This window comes from Malaya genurostris, chromosome 3, assembly GCF_030247185.1.
Source record: "Malaya genurostris strain Urasoe2022 chromosome 3, Malgen_1.1, whole genome shotgun sequence".
Taxonomy (NCBI): domain Eukaryota; kingdom Metazoa; phylum Arthropoda; class Insecta; order Diptera; family Culicidae; genus Malaya; species Malaya genurostris.
The window spans coordinates 82,327,530-82,342,406 of record NC_080572.1 but is presented as its reverse complement, the minus strand read 5'-3'; the positions used below and the strand labels follow the sequence as shown (position 1 = coordinate 82,342,406).

The 14,877-nt window shown below is 43.5% G+C and overlaps 1 protein-coding gene across 10 annotated transcripts in view; it reads right to left on the bottom strand.

Moving 5' to 3' along the window:
* Positions 1 to 14,877, bottom strand: part of LOC131438511 (alpha-catulin) — a 475,173-nt gene that overhangs the window by 28,673 nt on the left and 431,623 nt on the right. For 8 of the 10 annotated variants that reach the window (XM_058608599.1, XM_058608592.1, XM_058608593.1 and 5 more), the window contains 2 exons: positions 3,933 to 4,020; positions 3,586 to 3,874 (listed from right to left, as the gene is read on the bottom strand). The exons of 1 other annotated variant lie outside the window; for it this stretch is intronic. In XM_058608599.1, the coding sequence (XP_058464582.1) occupies positions 3,843 to 3,874; positions 3,933 to 4,020 (120 nt within the window). In that variant the 3' untranslated portion in view covers positions 3,586 to 3,842. Of the gene's footprint in view, positions 1 to 3,585; positions 4,021 to 14,877 lie in introns of all 10 variants that reach the window. One more of the 10 variants, XM_058608595.1, reaches the window with a different exon arrangement.

The window sequence follows — 14,877 nt, the reverse complement described above, 5'->3', positions numbered from 1 at the left end:
ACTTGTTCAACTTGTTCAACTAGTTCAACTTGTTCAACTTGTTCAACTTGTTCAACTTGTTCAACTTGTTCAACTTGTTCAACTTGTTCAACTTGTTCAACTTGTTCAAGTTGTGCAAAAGACAGATAGGCAAAATTGAGACAAAATTGAGACAAAATTGAAACAAAATTGAAACAAAATTGAGACAAAATTTAGACAAATTGTGATAAAATTGAGACAAAATTGAGACAAAATTGATACAAAATTGAGACAAAATTGAGACAAAATTGAGACAAAATTGAGACAAAATTGAGACGAAATTGAAACAAAATTGAGACCAAATTGAGACAAAATTGAGACATAATTGAGACAAAATTTAGACAAAATTGAGACGAAATTGAGATAAAATGGAGACAAAATCTGATAAAATTAAGACAGAATTGAGACAAAATTGAGACAAATTGAGACAAATTGAGACAAAATTGAGACAAAACTGAGACAAAACTGAGACAAAACTGAGACAAAATTGAGACAAAATTGTGACAAAACTTTGGGCAAAATTGAGGTACAATTTAAAAATAATTGCGAAAAATTTTTAACAAAACGTAGACAAAATTGCGACAAAAAGGAGACAAACTTATGACAAAAAGAAATAAAATCATGACAAAATTGAAACAAAATGGAGACCAGATTATGACAAAAATGAAACAAATTTAAGACAAAATTGAGACAAAATTAATACAAAATTGAGACAAAAATTAGACGAATTTGAGACAAATGTAACAAAAATTTTAAACAAAATTCAAACAAAATCAAGGCTAACTTTTGACAACATTGAGATCAAGTTTGTTAAACTTGTTAGATTTGTTAAACTTGTCAAACTTGATAAATTTGTTAAAATTGTTAAACTTGTTAAACTTGTTCAACTTAATTGAAACCAAATTGAGAGACAAAATGGAGACTAAATTGAGAGAAAATTGAAATAAAATTGAGACAAAACTGAGACAAAATTGAGACAAAATTGAAACAAAATTGAGACAAAATTGAGACAGAATTGAGACAAAATTTAGACAAAATTGAAACAAAATTAAGATAATATTGAGACAAAGTTGAGACGAAATTGAGACAAAATCAAGACAAAAATGCAACAATTTAGGACAAAACTTTGGGCAGAATTGAGGTACAATTTAGAAATAATTACGAAAAAATTTAATCACAAAGTAGACAAAATTGAGACAAAAAGGAGACAAACTTATGACAAAAATGAAACAAAATTAGGACAAAATTGAGACAAAATTTTGACAAGATTATGACAAGAATGAAACAAATTTAAGACAAAATTGAGACGAAATTAATACAAAATTGAGACAAAATTTGACAAAATTGAGACAAAATCAATACAAAATTGAGACAAAATTTGACAAAATTGAGAGAAAATTGAGACAAAATGGAGACAAAATTGAGACAAAATTGAGACAAAATTGAGACAAAATTGAGACAAAATTGAGACAAAATTGAGACCAAATTTAGATGCATTTGAGACAAATGTAAGAAAATTTTAGACAAAATTTAAACAAAATCAAGGCAAATTTTTGACAACATTGAGATCAAGTTGGTTAAACTTGTTAGATTTGTTAAACTTGTCAAACTTGATAAATTTGTTAAAATTGTTAAAATTGGTAAACTTGTTAAACTTGTTAAACTTGTTCAACTTGTTCAACTTGTTCAACTTGTTCAACTTGTTCAACTTGTTCATCTTGTTCAACTTGTACAACTTGTTCAACTTGTTCAACTTGTTCAACTTGTTCAACTTGTTCAACTTGTTCAGCTTGTTCAACTTGTTCAACTAATAATCTAAAATTTTGTTGTTGTTCTAACCGTAGATAAAAAACTTTTTGTCTGTCCAGTGTTTTAATCTGGCTTGAAAATTAGACAAATTTCATTAATTATTAGTAAGTACAAATTTTGTTCATTATAAAACCATTTTTTTTTTCACTCGCTGCTAGTGTTTTTGGATTGTTTATCTTGGCAGTATTCCTAATTCACTTACAAAATGATTTCTTAATCAATATAATAAAATTTCGTCTTCGACTTGTCAGTGCATAGCAGCTCGCTAATGAAACACGTTTTCGTTAAAAACCTTAAAAATGTCAGAAACGTTTTAATGCAGCACATTGAAGTTGTTTCTTGCGTAGAGTTTGAGTTTCACGTTTGTTTAGCAATTTGTGCGAAACTGCTATTAGGCATTAAATGACTCGTAAAGGTGAACTAAAACGACCAGATTCAATTTGTTTCTTTTATTTACTGTCAAGTAACTACACCATTCATAAACAGTACTTATTCATATTTATTTCAGTTTGTTTTAAAAATTTCTTGCATTTCAATCAAATGTTCGGGTGCATAAATTTGAATTATGATAATTCATTTGCTTGAATTACTTGAGCTATCTATCTGCTCCGCACACTTTTCGGACTTCATCAACTTCTTTACACTTTATTATCTTGCCAAAATCCCGAAACTTAAACTGTTTTAGTTTTCCTGATTTTTCTCCGAACCCTGTTGACCTAACAATATGTTAGCCCACAAGCTGCAATAAAATCAAGTGCTTCAAAACGGTGTGCTTCAAGTTCGGAACGATGCACTGATAGAATGATAGAAAAAAGCAAAAACTTCTGAGAGCCGACATAAAAACTGGTAGCATCTTGACAACATCAAAAAAAGGCTGCTACAGCCCGGAGCTGATTTCATAGCATCCGCTAAACCAGAGAACTCCATCCAGTTTGAACTCTGCCGGATTGTTTTATTCTAGTGAAAAAAAGGTTGCCACTACTGATCTAAACTGTAATTACGTATAGCACCGAAAGGATGCAGGATTCCTTCAAAGTCCCATGGGCGTTTTGCGTGGCAGGCCTCGTCGATTTTATGGTCCTATTCGATTGGAGCATTTTTCCAACATCCACATCCACGATAGAACCAGAACCAGAAGAGATTGGGGGTTGGGAAACGCAGATGGGAAGAGAGAAGTTTTATATGTGTTTAGAAAGCCAATGAAAAACGAATCCGTAACTGTTGTAGCAATAATTGGGGTGGAGAGTTTGTTTACTGGTTACATTACAGTGGGTTCAATATGTGGTTTTGGTTTTCAGGAATACCGTACCAGCTGTGGTTTGAAGGTGAATTAGGTAATTTTTGGTGGAATAATTAATGAGCAAATGCTCGAGCCTAGCGTATGAAACAATGTTGCTCTTGTGGGAATAATGGCGGAAGCGGTGCCCATGTTTCCGTTGTCCGGATTGTTTTTGTCAGCACGGCATACAATCGAAATAGATCGTTCGGGTACTAACTTTCAGACCCGCTGCCCAATCTAAACCGACAATATTGAACACACCGAAAATTAGCAGGGCAATCCGGACAGCCCGGAAAGTCCGCAAAAAGGAATTTGAATCAAAAGGGATTTTGATGTTCCGTTGGATTGAACAACAGATACAGCATAATAGCGAAAATCGATGGACAACCAACAGGAGACGTACACACACAAACAATTACTGATACACACGGGGTAGAAACACACAGCGAAATAATAATCAAAATGTGAAAACGACATACAAAATTGGCTATTGATTGGATTTCCTCGGTTTTAGTTCGGCTGGGTTTTGATTTCAGTTTATTGACTAATCGAATTTCAACGTGACAAAACTTTGCTTTTTGGCGCCAATCTTAAGTACTCTTTCGAGAACTTGGATTGGGACTTGTTAGTGATGGCGGCGATGATGGTGGTGGTGGTGGTGTTTGGTGTTCTGTTTTCGACCGTCGATCGGTTTTACGAGGGCTGACCACCTTAAGCCCTAGTGTTTCGAGTTTATTTATATCTTATTGGTCCAGCCGCCAGAATCCTCTGAAATCTAAACGCATGAAATATACACGTTCCGGAAGCTATTTCGTCAAGGGCATACGTGGAGGTTTGGCGGAGAACGTGATTAGTGTGGTTCTCTTCCGTTTCTGTTCGCTGGCCAACTGTTTCTTGATCGCTCCGAGAGTTTGCTGTATGGGAGAGACAGTGGGAAGGTGGTGGTGGATGTCGTAGGATTTTGCAATGACAGGTTGTGCGAAGGTGATGTGAACAGGTGGATGAGAATAAAGTTGATATAACGATTAGTTCGATTATCACAGAAGAGTTCGGAAGGATCGGAAAACCACTCTTAGCAGATATCGGTAATTCTACGCTAGGATCTAGTTGGAGTTTAGCCGAGGACTAGGTGAGAGTTTTTTAGCTCATTACGATCTGTCATGAAATAGCACAAACAACCAAGTGTGAAGTAAGTTCAAACTAGCTGATAGCTTTTCTATCCATCGACTCGTTTATTCTTTCTACAGGTTTTCAACGATGGTTCTATAGTAAATACTGCAACACTGACCTTAGCTAGACTAGGAGTTTCAAACTGTGTTGAAACAGGTTTCCAACTGATTTCCCTTCCGTACACTACTCTCACAAACCGTGCCTCATCTGTAAAGGATCTGCTCCCGGAAATGAACCGAGACGACACTCCTACAGATCAGGTACAGTTTTTCAGGCATACTGTTCACTCGATCTGGGAACTTGGTGCCAGAAATAGACCGTCAAACTTATCAGCATACGCTTCCTTTGCCGACGAGGATGCAAAAGTCGCTCCCAGTTTGCAAGAGACAGAATTTCTTCCAGCATTCGTTGACCGCGTGTATTCCAGCCAGACATGAGAGTATCGGGAGCAGGGTTGATTCCATGTATCGTTAGGGGAATGAAAAGAAATAGGAGAAAACGAACAAGCGCTGCTTTGGTGTCCAATGCACCATGTGCAGTGTTCTAAACACCGAAACTAAAACAGGTGCAACAATGGCTCGACCGATGTAACAGAGCATAAAGAGGTTATCGAGAGATGGATTGTTTGATTCATGACGATGGATTAGGCTTTCCAAGTAATAAACTGGTAAATATCGTGGTTATTTTGCTCCTAAGGTACAGTTGGTGTTATTAGGGACTCAGCTCTGTAGTACAGTCAGAGCCAGAGCCAGAGCTCGGAGCCAGAGCCCGCAGCCAGAGCCAGAGCCAGAGCCAGATCCAGAGCCAGAGCCAGAGCCAGAGCCAGAGCCAGAGCCAGAGCCAGAGCCAGAGCCAGAGCCAGAGCCAGAGCCAGAGCCAGAGCCAGAGCCAGAGCCAAAGCCAGAGCCAGAGCCAGAGCCAGAGCCAGAGCCAGAGCCAGAGCCAGAGCCAGAGCCAGAGCCAGAGCCAGAGCCAGAGCCAGAGCCAGAGCCAGAGCCAGAGCCAGAGCCAGAGCCAGAGCCAGAGCCAGAGCCAGAGCCAGAGCCAGAGCCAGAGCCAGAGCCAGAGCCAGAGCCAGAGCCAGAGCCAGAGCCAGAGCCAGAGCCAGAGCCAGAGCCAGAGCCAGAGCCAGAGCCAGAGCCAGAGCCAGAGCCAGAGCCAGAGCCAGAGCCAGAGCCAGAGCCAGAGCCAGAGCCAGAGCCAGAGCCAGAGCCAGAGCCAGAGCCAGAGCCAGAGCCAGAGCCAGAGCCAGAACCAGAGCTCGGAGCCAGAGCCAGAGCCCGGAGCCAGAGCCAGAGCCAGAGCCAGAGCCAGAGCCAGAGCCAGAGCCAGAGCCAGAGCCAGAGCCAGAGCCAGAACCAGAGCCCGGAGCCAGAGCCAGAGCCAGAGCCAGAGCCAGAGCCAGAACCAGAACCAGAGCTCGGAGCCAGAGCCAGAGCCAGAGCCAGAGCCAGAGCCGGAGCCAGAGCCAGAGCCAAAGCCCGGAGCCAGAGCCAGAACCAGAGCCCGGAGCCAGAGCCAGAGCCAGAGCCAAAGCCAGAGCCAGAGCCAGAGCCAAAGCCAGAGCTAGAGCCAGAGCCAGAGCCAGAGCCAGAGCCAGAGCCAGAACCACAGCCAGAGCCATAGCCAGAACCAGAGCCCGGAGCCAGAGCCAGAGCCAAAGCCCGGAGCCAGAGCCAGAGCCAGAGCCAGAGCCAGAGCCAGAGCCCGGAGCCAGAGCCAGAGCCAGAGCCAGAGCCAGAGCCAGAGCCAGAGCCAGAGCCAGAGCCAGAGCCAGAGCCAGAGCCAGAGCCAGAGCCAGAGCCAGAGCCAGAGCCAGAGCCAGAGCCAGAGCCAGAGCCAGAGCCAGAGCCAGAGCCAGAGCCAGAGCCAGAGCCAGAGCCAGAGCCAGGACCAGAGCCAGAGCCAGAGCCAGAGCCAGAGCCAGAGCCAGAGCCAGAGCCAGAGCCAGAGCCAGAGCCAGAGCCAGAGCCAGAGCCAGAGCCAGAGCCAGAGCCAAAGCCAGAGCCAGAGCCAGAGCCAGAGCCAGAGCCAGAGCCAGAGCCAGAGCCAGAGCCAGAGCCAGAGCCAGAACCAGAGCTCGGAGCCAGAGCCAGAGCCCGGAGCCAGAGCCAGAGCCAGAGCCAGAGCCAGAGCCAGAGCCAGAGCCAGAGCCAGAGCCAGAGCCAGAGCCAGAGCCAGAACCAGAGCCCGGAGCCAGAGCCAGAGCCAGAGCCAGAGCCAGAGCCAGAACCAGAACCAGAGCTCGGAGCCAGAGCCAGAGCCAGAGCCAGAGCCAGAGCCGGAGCCAGAGCCAGAGCCAAAGCCCGGAGCCAGAGCCAGAACCAGAGCCCGGAGCCAGAGCCAGAGCCAGAGCCAAAGCCAGAGCCAGAGCCAGAGCCAAAGCCAGAGCCAGAGCCAGAGCCAGAGCCAGAGCCAGAGCCAGAGCCAGAACCACAGCCAGAGCCATAGCCAGAACCAGAGCCCGGAGCCAGAGCCAGAGCCAAAGCCCGGAGCCAGAGCCAGAGCCAGAGCCAGAGCCAGAGCCAGAGCCCGGAGCCAGAGCCAGAGCCAGAGCCAGAGCCAGAGCCAGAGCCAGAGCCAGAGCCAGAGCCAGAGCCAGAGCCAGAGCCAGAGCCAGAGCCAGAGCCAGAGCCAGAGCCAGAGCCAGAGCCAGAGCCAGAGCCAGAGCCAGAGCCAGAGCCAGAGCCAGAGCCAGAGCCAGAGCCAGAGCCAGAGCCAGAGCCAGAGCCAGAGCCAGAGCCAGAGCCAGAGCCAGAGCCAGAGCCAGAGCCAGAGCCAGAGCCAGAGCCAGAGCCAGAGCCAGAGCCAGAGCCAGAGCCAGAGCCAGAGCCAGAGCCAGAACCAGAGCTCGGAGCCAGAGCCAGAGCCCGGAGCCAGAGCCAGAGCCAGAGCCAGAGCCAGAGCCAGAGCCAGAGCCAGAGCCAGAACCAGAGCCAGAGCCAGAGCCAGAGCCAGAACCAGAGCTCGGAGCCAGAGCCAGAGCCAGAGCCAGAGCCAGAGCCAGAGCCAGAGCCAGAGCCAGAGCCAGAGCCAGAGCCAGAGCCAGAGCCAGAGCCAGAACCAGAGCTCGGAGCCAGAGCCAGAGCCCGGAGCCAGAGCCAGAGCCAGAGCCAGAGCCAGAGCCAGAGCCAGAGCCAGAGCCAGAGCCAGAGCCAGAGCCAGAGCCAGAGCCAGAGCCAGAGCCAGAGCCAGAGCCAGAGCCAGAGCCAGAGCCAGAGCCAGAGCCAGAGCCAGAGCCAGAGCCAGAGCCAGAGCCAGAGCCAGAGCCAGAGCCAGAACCAGAGCTCGGAGCCAGAGCCAGAGCCCGGAGCCAGAGCCAGAGCCAGAGCCAGAGCCAGAGCCAGAGCCAGAGCCAGAGCCAGAGCCAGAGCCAGAGCCAGAACCAGAGCCCGGAGCCAGAGCCAGAGCCAGAGCCAGAGCCAGAGCCAGAACCAGAACCAGAGCTCGGAGCCAGAGCCAGAGCCAGAGCCAGAGCCAGAGCCGGAGCCAGAGCCAGAGCCAAAGCCCGGAGCCAGAGCCAGAACCAGAGCCCGGAGCCAGAGCCAGAGCCAGAGCCAAAGCCAGAGCCAGAGCCAGAGCCAAAGCCAGAGCCAGAGCCAGAGCCAGAGCCAGAGCCAGAGCCAGAGCCAGAACCACAGCCAGAGCCAGAGCCAGAGCCAGAGCCGGAGCCAGAGCCAGAGCCAAAGCCCGGAGCCAGAGCCAGAACCAGAGCCCGGAGCCAGAGCCAGAGCCAGAGCCAAAGCCAGAGCCAGAGCCAGAGCCAAAGCCAGAGCCAGAGCCAGAGCCAGAGCCAGAGCCAGAGCCAGAGCCAGAACCACAGCCAGAGCCATAGCCAGAACCAGAGCCCGGAGCCAGAGCCAGAGCCAAAGCCCGGAGCCAGAGCCAGAGCCAGAGCCAGAGCCAGAGCCAGAGCCCGGAGCCAGAGCCAGAGCCAGAGCCAGAGCCAGAGCCAGAGCCAGAGCCAGAGCCAGAGCCAGAGCCAGAGCCAGAGCCAGAGCCAGAGCCAGAGCCAGAGCCAGAGCCAGAGCCAGAGCCAGAGCCAGAGCCAGAGCCAGAGCCAGAGCCAGAGCCAGAGCCAGAGCCAGAGCCAGAGCCAGGACCAGAGCCAGAGCCAGAGCCAGAGCCAGAGCCAGAGCCAGAGCCAGAGCCAGAGCCAGAGCCAGAGCCAGAGCCAGAGCCAGAGCCAGAGCCAGAGCCAAAGCCAGAGCCAGAGCCAGAGCCAGAGCGAGAGCTATAGTATGTATGAACAATTGAACCATTCCAAGAAAAACTACTACCGTCGCAGACTTTTTTGTTCATCTTTAGCTAGAATTTCGCTCATTAGGGAAGAAGGAGAAAAAAGCACATCCGGGCCAAAATTCACTTATGCCGTTATTATATGTAACATTTTGAAGTTTTTTTTATCGTTTATTTATACCCGATTGTCGGTGTTTTTTTTTTGAAATTCTAATACAGTTTTAATTAGATCATTTTTGTAGTTTTAATACAGATTAAAGACTGTCCCAGAAAGTATGGACGCAACCAAAAACCGCTGCCATTTTGCAATGGTTCAGAATCTGCCAATTTTTATGGCTGCGTCCTGTTGTTTACACTCTTCTCTAACCACTTGTGCAGTTGTTTATTCGTTTTCATTAGTTTGTTCCGAAATGCGTGGACTTTCAGCAGACCAACGTCGAAAAATTGTGTACAAATGGTGCACAGAACGCGGACTACCACTGAGAAAGATAGCAAAAATGGCAGGAGTAAGTGAAAAAGCCGTGCGAAATGCAATCAGGAAGTTCGTTGAGGATAACACCTTTGGAGATAAACCGAAAACGGGTCGAAAAAAAGGTCCTGCTAACCCTCAGTTGGATAAACGTATACTGAAGGCGTTCGAGCTAAAGAAGGAGGTTTCAGTTCGGGATGTGGCCAAAAAAGTGGGCACTTCGAAGTCAAATGTTCTTCGTGCTAAAGAACGTTTGAATCTTCGAGCCCATACGAAGCAGAAACAACCAAAACGTAGTCCGAAACAAGAGGCATCGATCAGGCCGAGGGTTCGAAAGCTGTACAATACGATTCTTGCTGGAAATTTGAACTGCATAATCATGGACGACGAATCCTACGTGAAACTCGATTACAAATCTCTGCCAGGACCACAATATTATACGGTGCGAGAAGGGCAAGTGTTAAACCAGTCCGAGACATCGATCGAAGTCGAAAAATTTGGTAAGAAAGCTATGGTTCGGCAAGCAATTTGTAGCTGCGGTAAGATTTCGAAACCCTTCATCACCACTGCTTCAATGAACAGCGAAATATTCATCAATGAAAGTTTACAAAAACGACTTCTACCCATGATTCGAAGCCACAAGGATCCTGTTGTCTTCTGGCCAGATCTTGCTTTTTGCCACTACTCGAAATCAACGGTAGAATGGTGTACTACCAAAAATGTCACATTCGTCCTAAAAGACATGAATCCACCAAATTGCATACAACTTCGACCAATTGAGGAAATCTTAGGAAACATGTCTCGGCAGCCGAAACCATTCAACAGTTCGAAAAAGATTGGAAAAAAGTGTCGCCAAGAAGTCTGTACGGAATTTAATGTGGAATCTTCGTAAGAAGGTGCGCCAGCTAGTCTACAAAGGCTAAGTAGCAAATGTTGAGAATAATATTCTGTTGTTGTAGTCTAATATTATCAGTATATCGAATAAAATTTGAATATCTAACACTTGTGTATTATTTACAGTGAAATCAAAATGCGTTCATACTTTCTGGGACAGTCTTTATTAGCAACTAGATTGAAAAATCATCAAAGTTGTTGTGTTAGGTATGTTGGGGAAAGAATGAACTAAATTGTGTGGGACAAAATGCTTAAGAATTAGCTTACAAAAATTATGTATAAGCTATCATTTGAATTAATAATAGTAAACAGTCTTTCATAATGAAAGTGTGGCTTCCACGAGAGGGTTTAATTTAAAAAAAAGCTTAAATTTAAAAAAGATGGTTTTGGAGGGTGCATTTTGTCCCATTGTTGTCGTGTGTTTCACCCTGTTGTTTCGATGAATATTGAACCGTTGTTCAAGATCATACTACCACTGGGGACGGATATAGTGCGATGGGATAGTCGATGCCTTTCACACTGCTCACCTGAGTTCGATTCCCAACCCCCTGCACATAGGGTCAGAAAGTTTTTCTAGCCCGAAGAGGCGAATAACCCTAAGGTTAAAACCTCTATAATTGAAACAAAATAAACATACTACCACTACGTGTAGTTACCTCTGACTTCGCTTAGTTAAAAATGTATATTTTTCCTTGTTTTTCACGATCGGATGTTTTGCCCCGTATGTATTTCAATAGAAAATTTTGAAATGATTTGAAAAAAAAAGAAATATATTCTGTTTTTTATTACAATGCAGAGAGCGAGTAATTATGAGAAATAATTCCGACTAACTTCAGTCATGCATGAAAAGTTTTAGGTTTTGTTTTTTAAATTAAGATATAGTCAGATTTCCGGAGATGGTACCTTTTACCCCATCTTCCCCTATGTGTTATTTATCGTTCGAATTGCTCTGGATTTTGGAATTTTATTGAAAAAAGCCAATCGATTTTCCTTATAGGATCCCAATGGAAACGAATGGCTGTTCAAATAGTACTGTTTAGAAACAATTGGATTAACTTATGTTTTAGCATAAAATAACACAGTGTATCACATTCGTGAATGATTGAATTATTTTAGAACAGTTGAAGGGACTAGAAAATTTCGAGAATTAAACATTCATTATTTTGCGATGTATTTCTACTAAGAAAATAAGCCTAACCAATTTAACAACAATTAAAATTTTAAGGGTTAATTTGTTAAGTTATTATTGTGTGGAATTGAATAATCCTACAACTTTCCGATTTAAGTTGAACTGATAGATGTTCAATTTGAACTGCTTGACGATGACAACGTGTAACTAGAGTTTGTCTTTGAACAGTGAAGGAATAAAAGAGCGAGATTTTTGTTTTCGCGTTTGAGGGCATATTTGGCATGCTCACTTAAATAAGCAAACAGCCTCAATTGATTTTCAGAAGCCACCGGATTTTTTTTAAATAGTTTTTTCCATATCCAAACACAAGTGTGTAATTAGTTAATACCACTTTTTGCAGTTGTTACTGAATTCAAATCGTCACCGAAAGGACGTTCGAATTTTAGGATTCGAGATCTCTAATTTGACACGAAAACAAGTGAAAAAAAATAAATTTATTTTTTCAACCCGTAAGCAATTTTCTCCGTTCGCTATTCGGAGCCATTAGGTTTTCCCTCGGAACGGTTTTTTTTGTTAGCAGCGACTTGCTTCCAGGACTTCGGTTCAACATGTATATTTGTTAGTTCCATTAATGGAAAAACATGCTCCCCATAAGCTGCTCAAATATTCCCTCAAGCGTTTCAGTTAGTGCCTTTTAATGTTGGCAAGCAATTCATTTATGCCACTGTTTTGCAGGTACTCGCGTCAGTGTTGCCAAACCAATGAAAAACTTTTTTCTTTCAAAAGTTTGAAACACTTGCTCAGAACGGCGGTGTCGGCACGGAAACTGTTGTTTATACAAAAGCAAGAACTCATTAAGTTAACTGTAAGCAACACTGTAACCAGAGTAGGTTAGTTGAAGCAAAAATCCGGCTCGTTTCGTAGCCCATTTTCGTGTTAGTTTGGTTGAGATTGTGTTGGCGGTAGCCTGTGCTTACATGATTGTTATGTTTGAAATCTCCACCCACCGGACAGAGTAGTGTAGACCACCACCGGGAGGGACGGTTGCGGTATGACTTCCTTGCACGTGTTTCCTGGTAATCAAGAACCCGTTGTCTTTCGAACTTCACCTTATTCGTGTTGAACTTTGCCAACCAAGGACACACCAGTAGATAGATCTTCTCCCCGGTCGTTCCTTGGCCGTATTTTCTCCGACGATGGGTTTAACTGAAGAATTAACCTTTAAGTACCCGACGGGTAGCTGGGGTGCTCCTTCGATAGGTTCGATCGCATTCATTCGCAGATGTTAGCCGGGGCAGTCGGTATCGATTCGTTGCGTGACTATTTCAATTTGTATACCACTTGTTGAGGCATTGACAGGCCATTCTGAGGGATGGCATTTCGATTCGGCACGTCCCCTCGTCAGCAGGATGGGTGTTGTCATCGGAGTAAGTTATTTAGATGGGGTGGAGGGATTTTCCGGAGGTTAGGACAAAAGTGTCACAATGCATGCGAAGGGGGGTTTTCACCGTGAATTTAAGATGCGGGAAGATCGCCAGTTTTGTCAAAACCGAATGTCATTGTTAGGATCCGAGGGCCAAAGTTTGGTGGTTGCGTTGGTGGATGTTTGTTGATGATATCGAAAGGGGAGGAAAAAATAAAGGATACATTTAAAATCGAATGACGGGAAGCAATACTGGTTGGTGTAAAAATCACCAAATTTGAATGAGTTCCATTGTGTTTGATCGGGAGACACTAACCATTTGACTGGGAACATAGCGGATCTCGAAATGGGTCCCCAGTTTTGTTTTCGTCGGATGTATTTTTTAAGATAAGTTTATAGAGCATTCAAAAAAATCATACTGTTTTTGAAAAACCGTCCAAAAGTCATTAGAATGTATAAATTTAAGAAAACAAAACCGACAATCATACAAGAAACTACGAGTAAAGAATCTTATTGCTGATTTTTTTTGCGTGATTTTCAGAAACAACACGTGATCTCTTTGTAACTACTCGATGCAAATAGTGTTGGCATGATAATTATCAAAAAATCAATGATCTGTTAAAGCCGCTAGGTATCCTTAAGTATGTTAACTTCTGTAATCGTGATTTTATATTGTATGCACACCGAATAATTTTGATATATTTTGGATTGTATTCAAACGCAGAGAGTAACATGCACCTTCTACAAAAATATCGTAAAATTTTATCTAACAGAATATTGTATTGAAATTGGGAACAATTTTCCAGCATATTACAAAATATGACCGCTGCTTCACGCCTCCTATCCGTTATATTTCATACATGTACTGGAGTCCGATTTTACCAATAAACAAAATAAGTAATGCTTTCGGGATGCTAGCTTCAAAATGAGTACTAGCTTGGCTGTCTGTTCTCTGTGTTTGAGCTATTCGAGAAAAAGTTTTCCAACCCAAATATCATTGTAGTATACCACCATAAAATTGCATTATTTTTTTTTTGTTTTAAAAATCATTTTATTGACTTCTCATATAATATTGGTTGTAGAAGTCTAAAAAAATATTTGAGCTAATCAATAAAGCTTGTTTTGACTATCAAGAAGGCAAGCAGAATTAGGGGGTTAAGCAAGATGACATTGTCGAATGTCTTCTGAAATGATAATAGGATTCCATTTTCGTTATTTGCTACCTCTAGGAATGTTGCTCAAATGGTACTAAAATTTTCAAATATACAAGCATGCATTTAGGCTTGTTTATTCAAAACATGATGAAGGCGTTAACCAAACGAAAGATTTGGCCATGCTTAACTCGTTCATGATTTTATATTAAGTCAATCCTCTGCCAGCTTGAACAAATAAATGAAATTTCCGATAATCCAGAAGGAAATATTGGATTTTGTCTGTTATATCATATTATTCGGGATGTCTAAGATATTCCAAGCCGATGGAATTTCTGTTTGAGAAACAGGGTCGGATCCGAGGGTGTATCAAAAACTGTTGTTTTTATGTTTCTAAAGGAAGTCTCTCTGATTAAATTCGTACTTCGTATACTTTATTTTTACTCGCTTATTTATACAAAAACGGTTGTAAATTCGGTATCGTACCAGTGGAAGTAGAGAACACTGCAATTTTGCACATCCGAAATGAAGAAGGAGTTATGCAACAGGATGTCGTTTGTGGAATTAGGTCTGGCAATGATCTTAGTCGGCCAGCAAAGTAACACTCTATAAAAAAATCGATTTCTTTATTGCTTTAGTCGATAGACATATTATCTAATGTCGGTTTCGCTTGAGTAAACTGAAACTGACTCAGGGCAGTTTCATCAAACAAACACGTTTCACAAAACTGTGTTGGAATTGCACTTAGCAACGGGGGTTTGAACAAACCTAATATAAAATTCAGGTTCGAAACTGACTCGATTTTAGGTTCAACAACGTCGAAACTAGGTTCAAAGATGGCTTCAATCAAACGGTTTTATAGTAGTTAGGGTGGGAAGCGGGTTAGGTTTGGCATCAAGCGAAAACGACATAAGAACATAATTGTGAAGTTTCGAAATGGTATTTCTTTGAAGTGTCTAATCATTGAAGCGAGTTTTCCCGAGATCAGTCTTTAGATTTCGTTTACACGATAAAAAAGGCGGGTGAGTAATGTCAGAGACATAACTGGATGTCGTGAATACGTAAACAACTGACATGTTCCTTAACACTTCCGAATATCAATTAGTCGATCAATTGTATGAATTATGCAAGCATTTCCCTTTTCCACATTTTTCGCAAAAACAAAGAAGGCTTCACTTGATCTCGATTACTGTAAATTTCACACAGCGAAAAGTGCACAAATCTTATCAAACTGTTCTAGATTTGCACTAAACTGAAGATATTTACCTTCGACTTGCGAAAAAGGAATCCTAATAG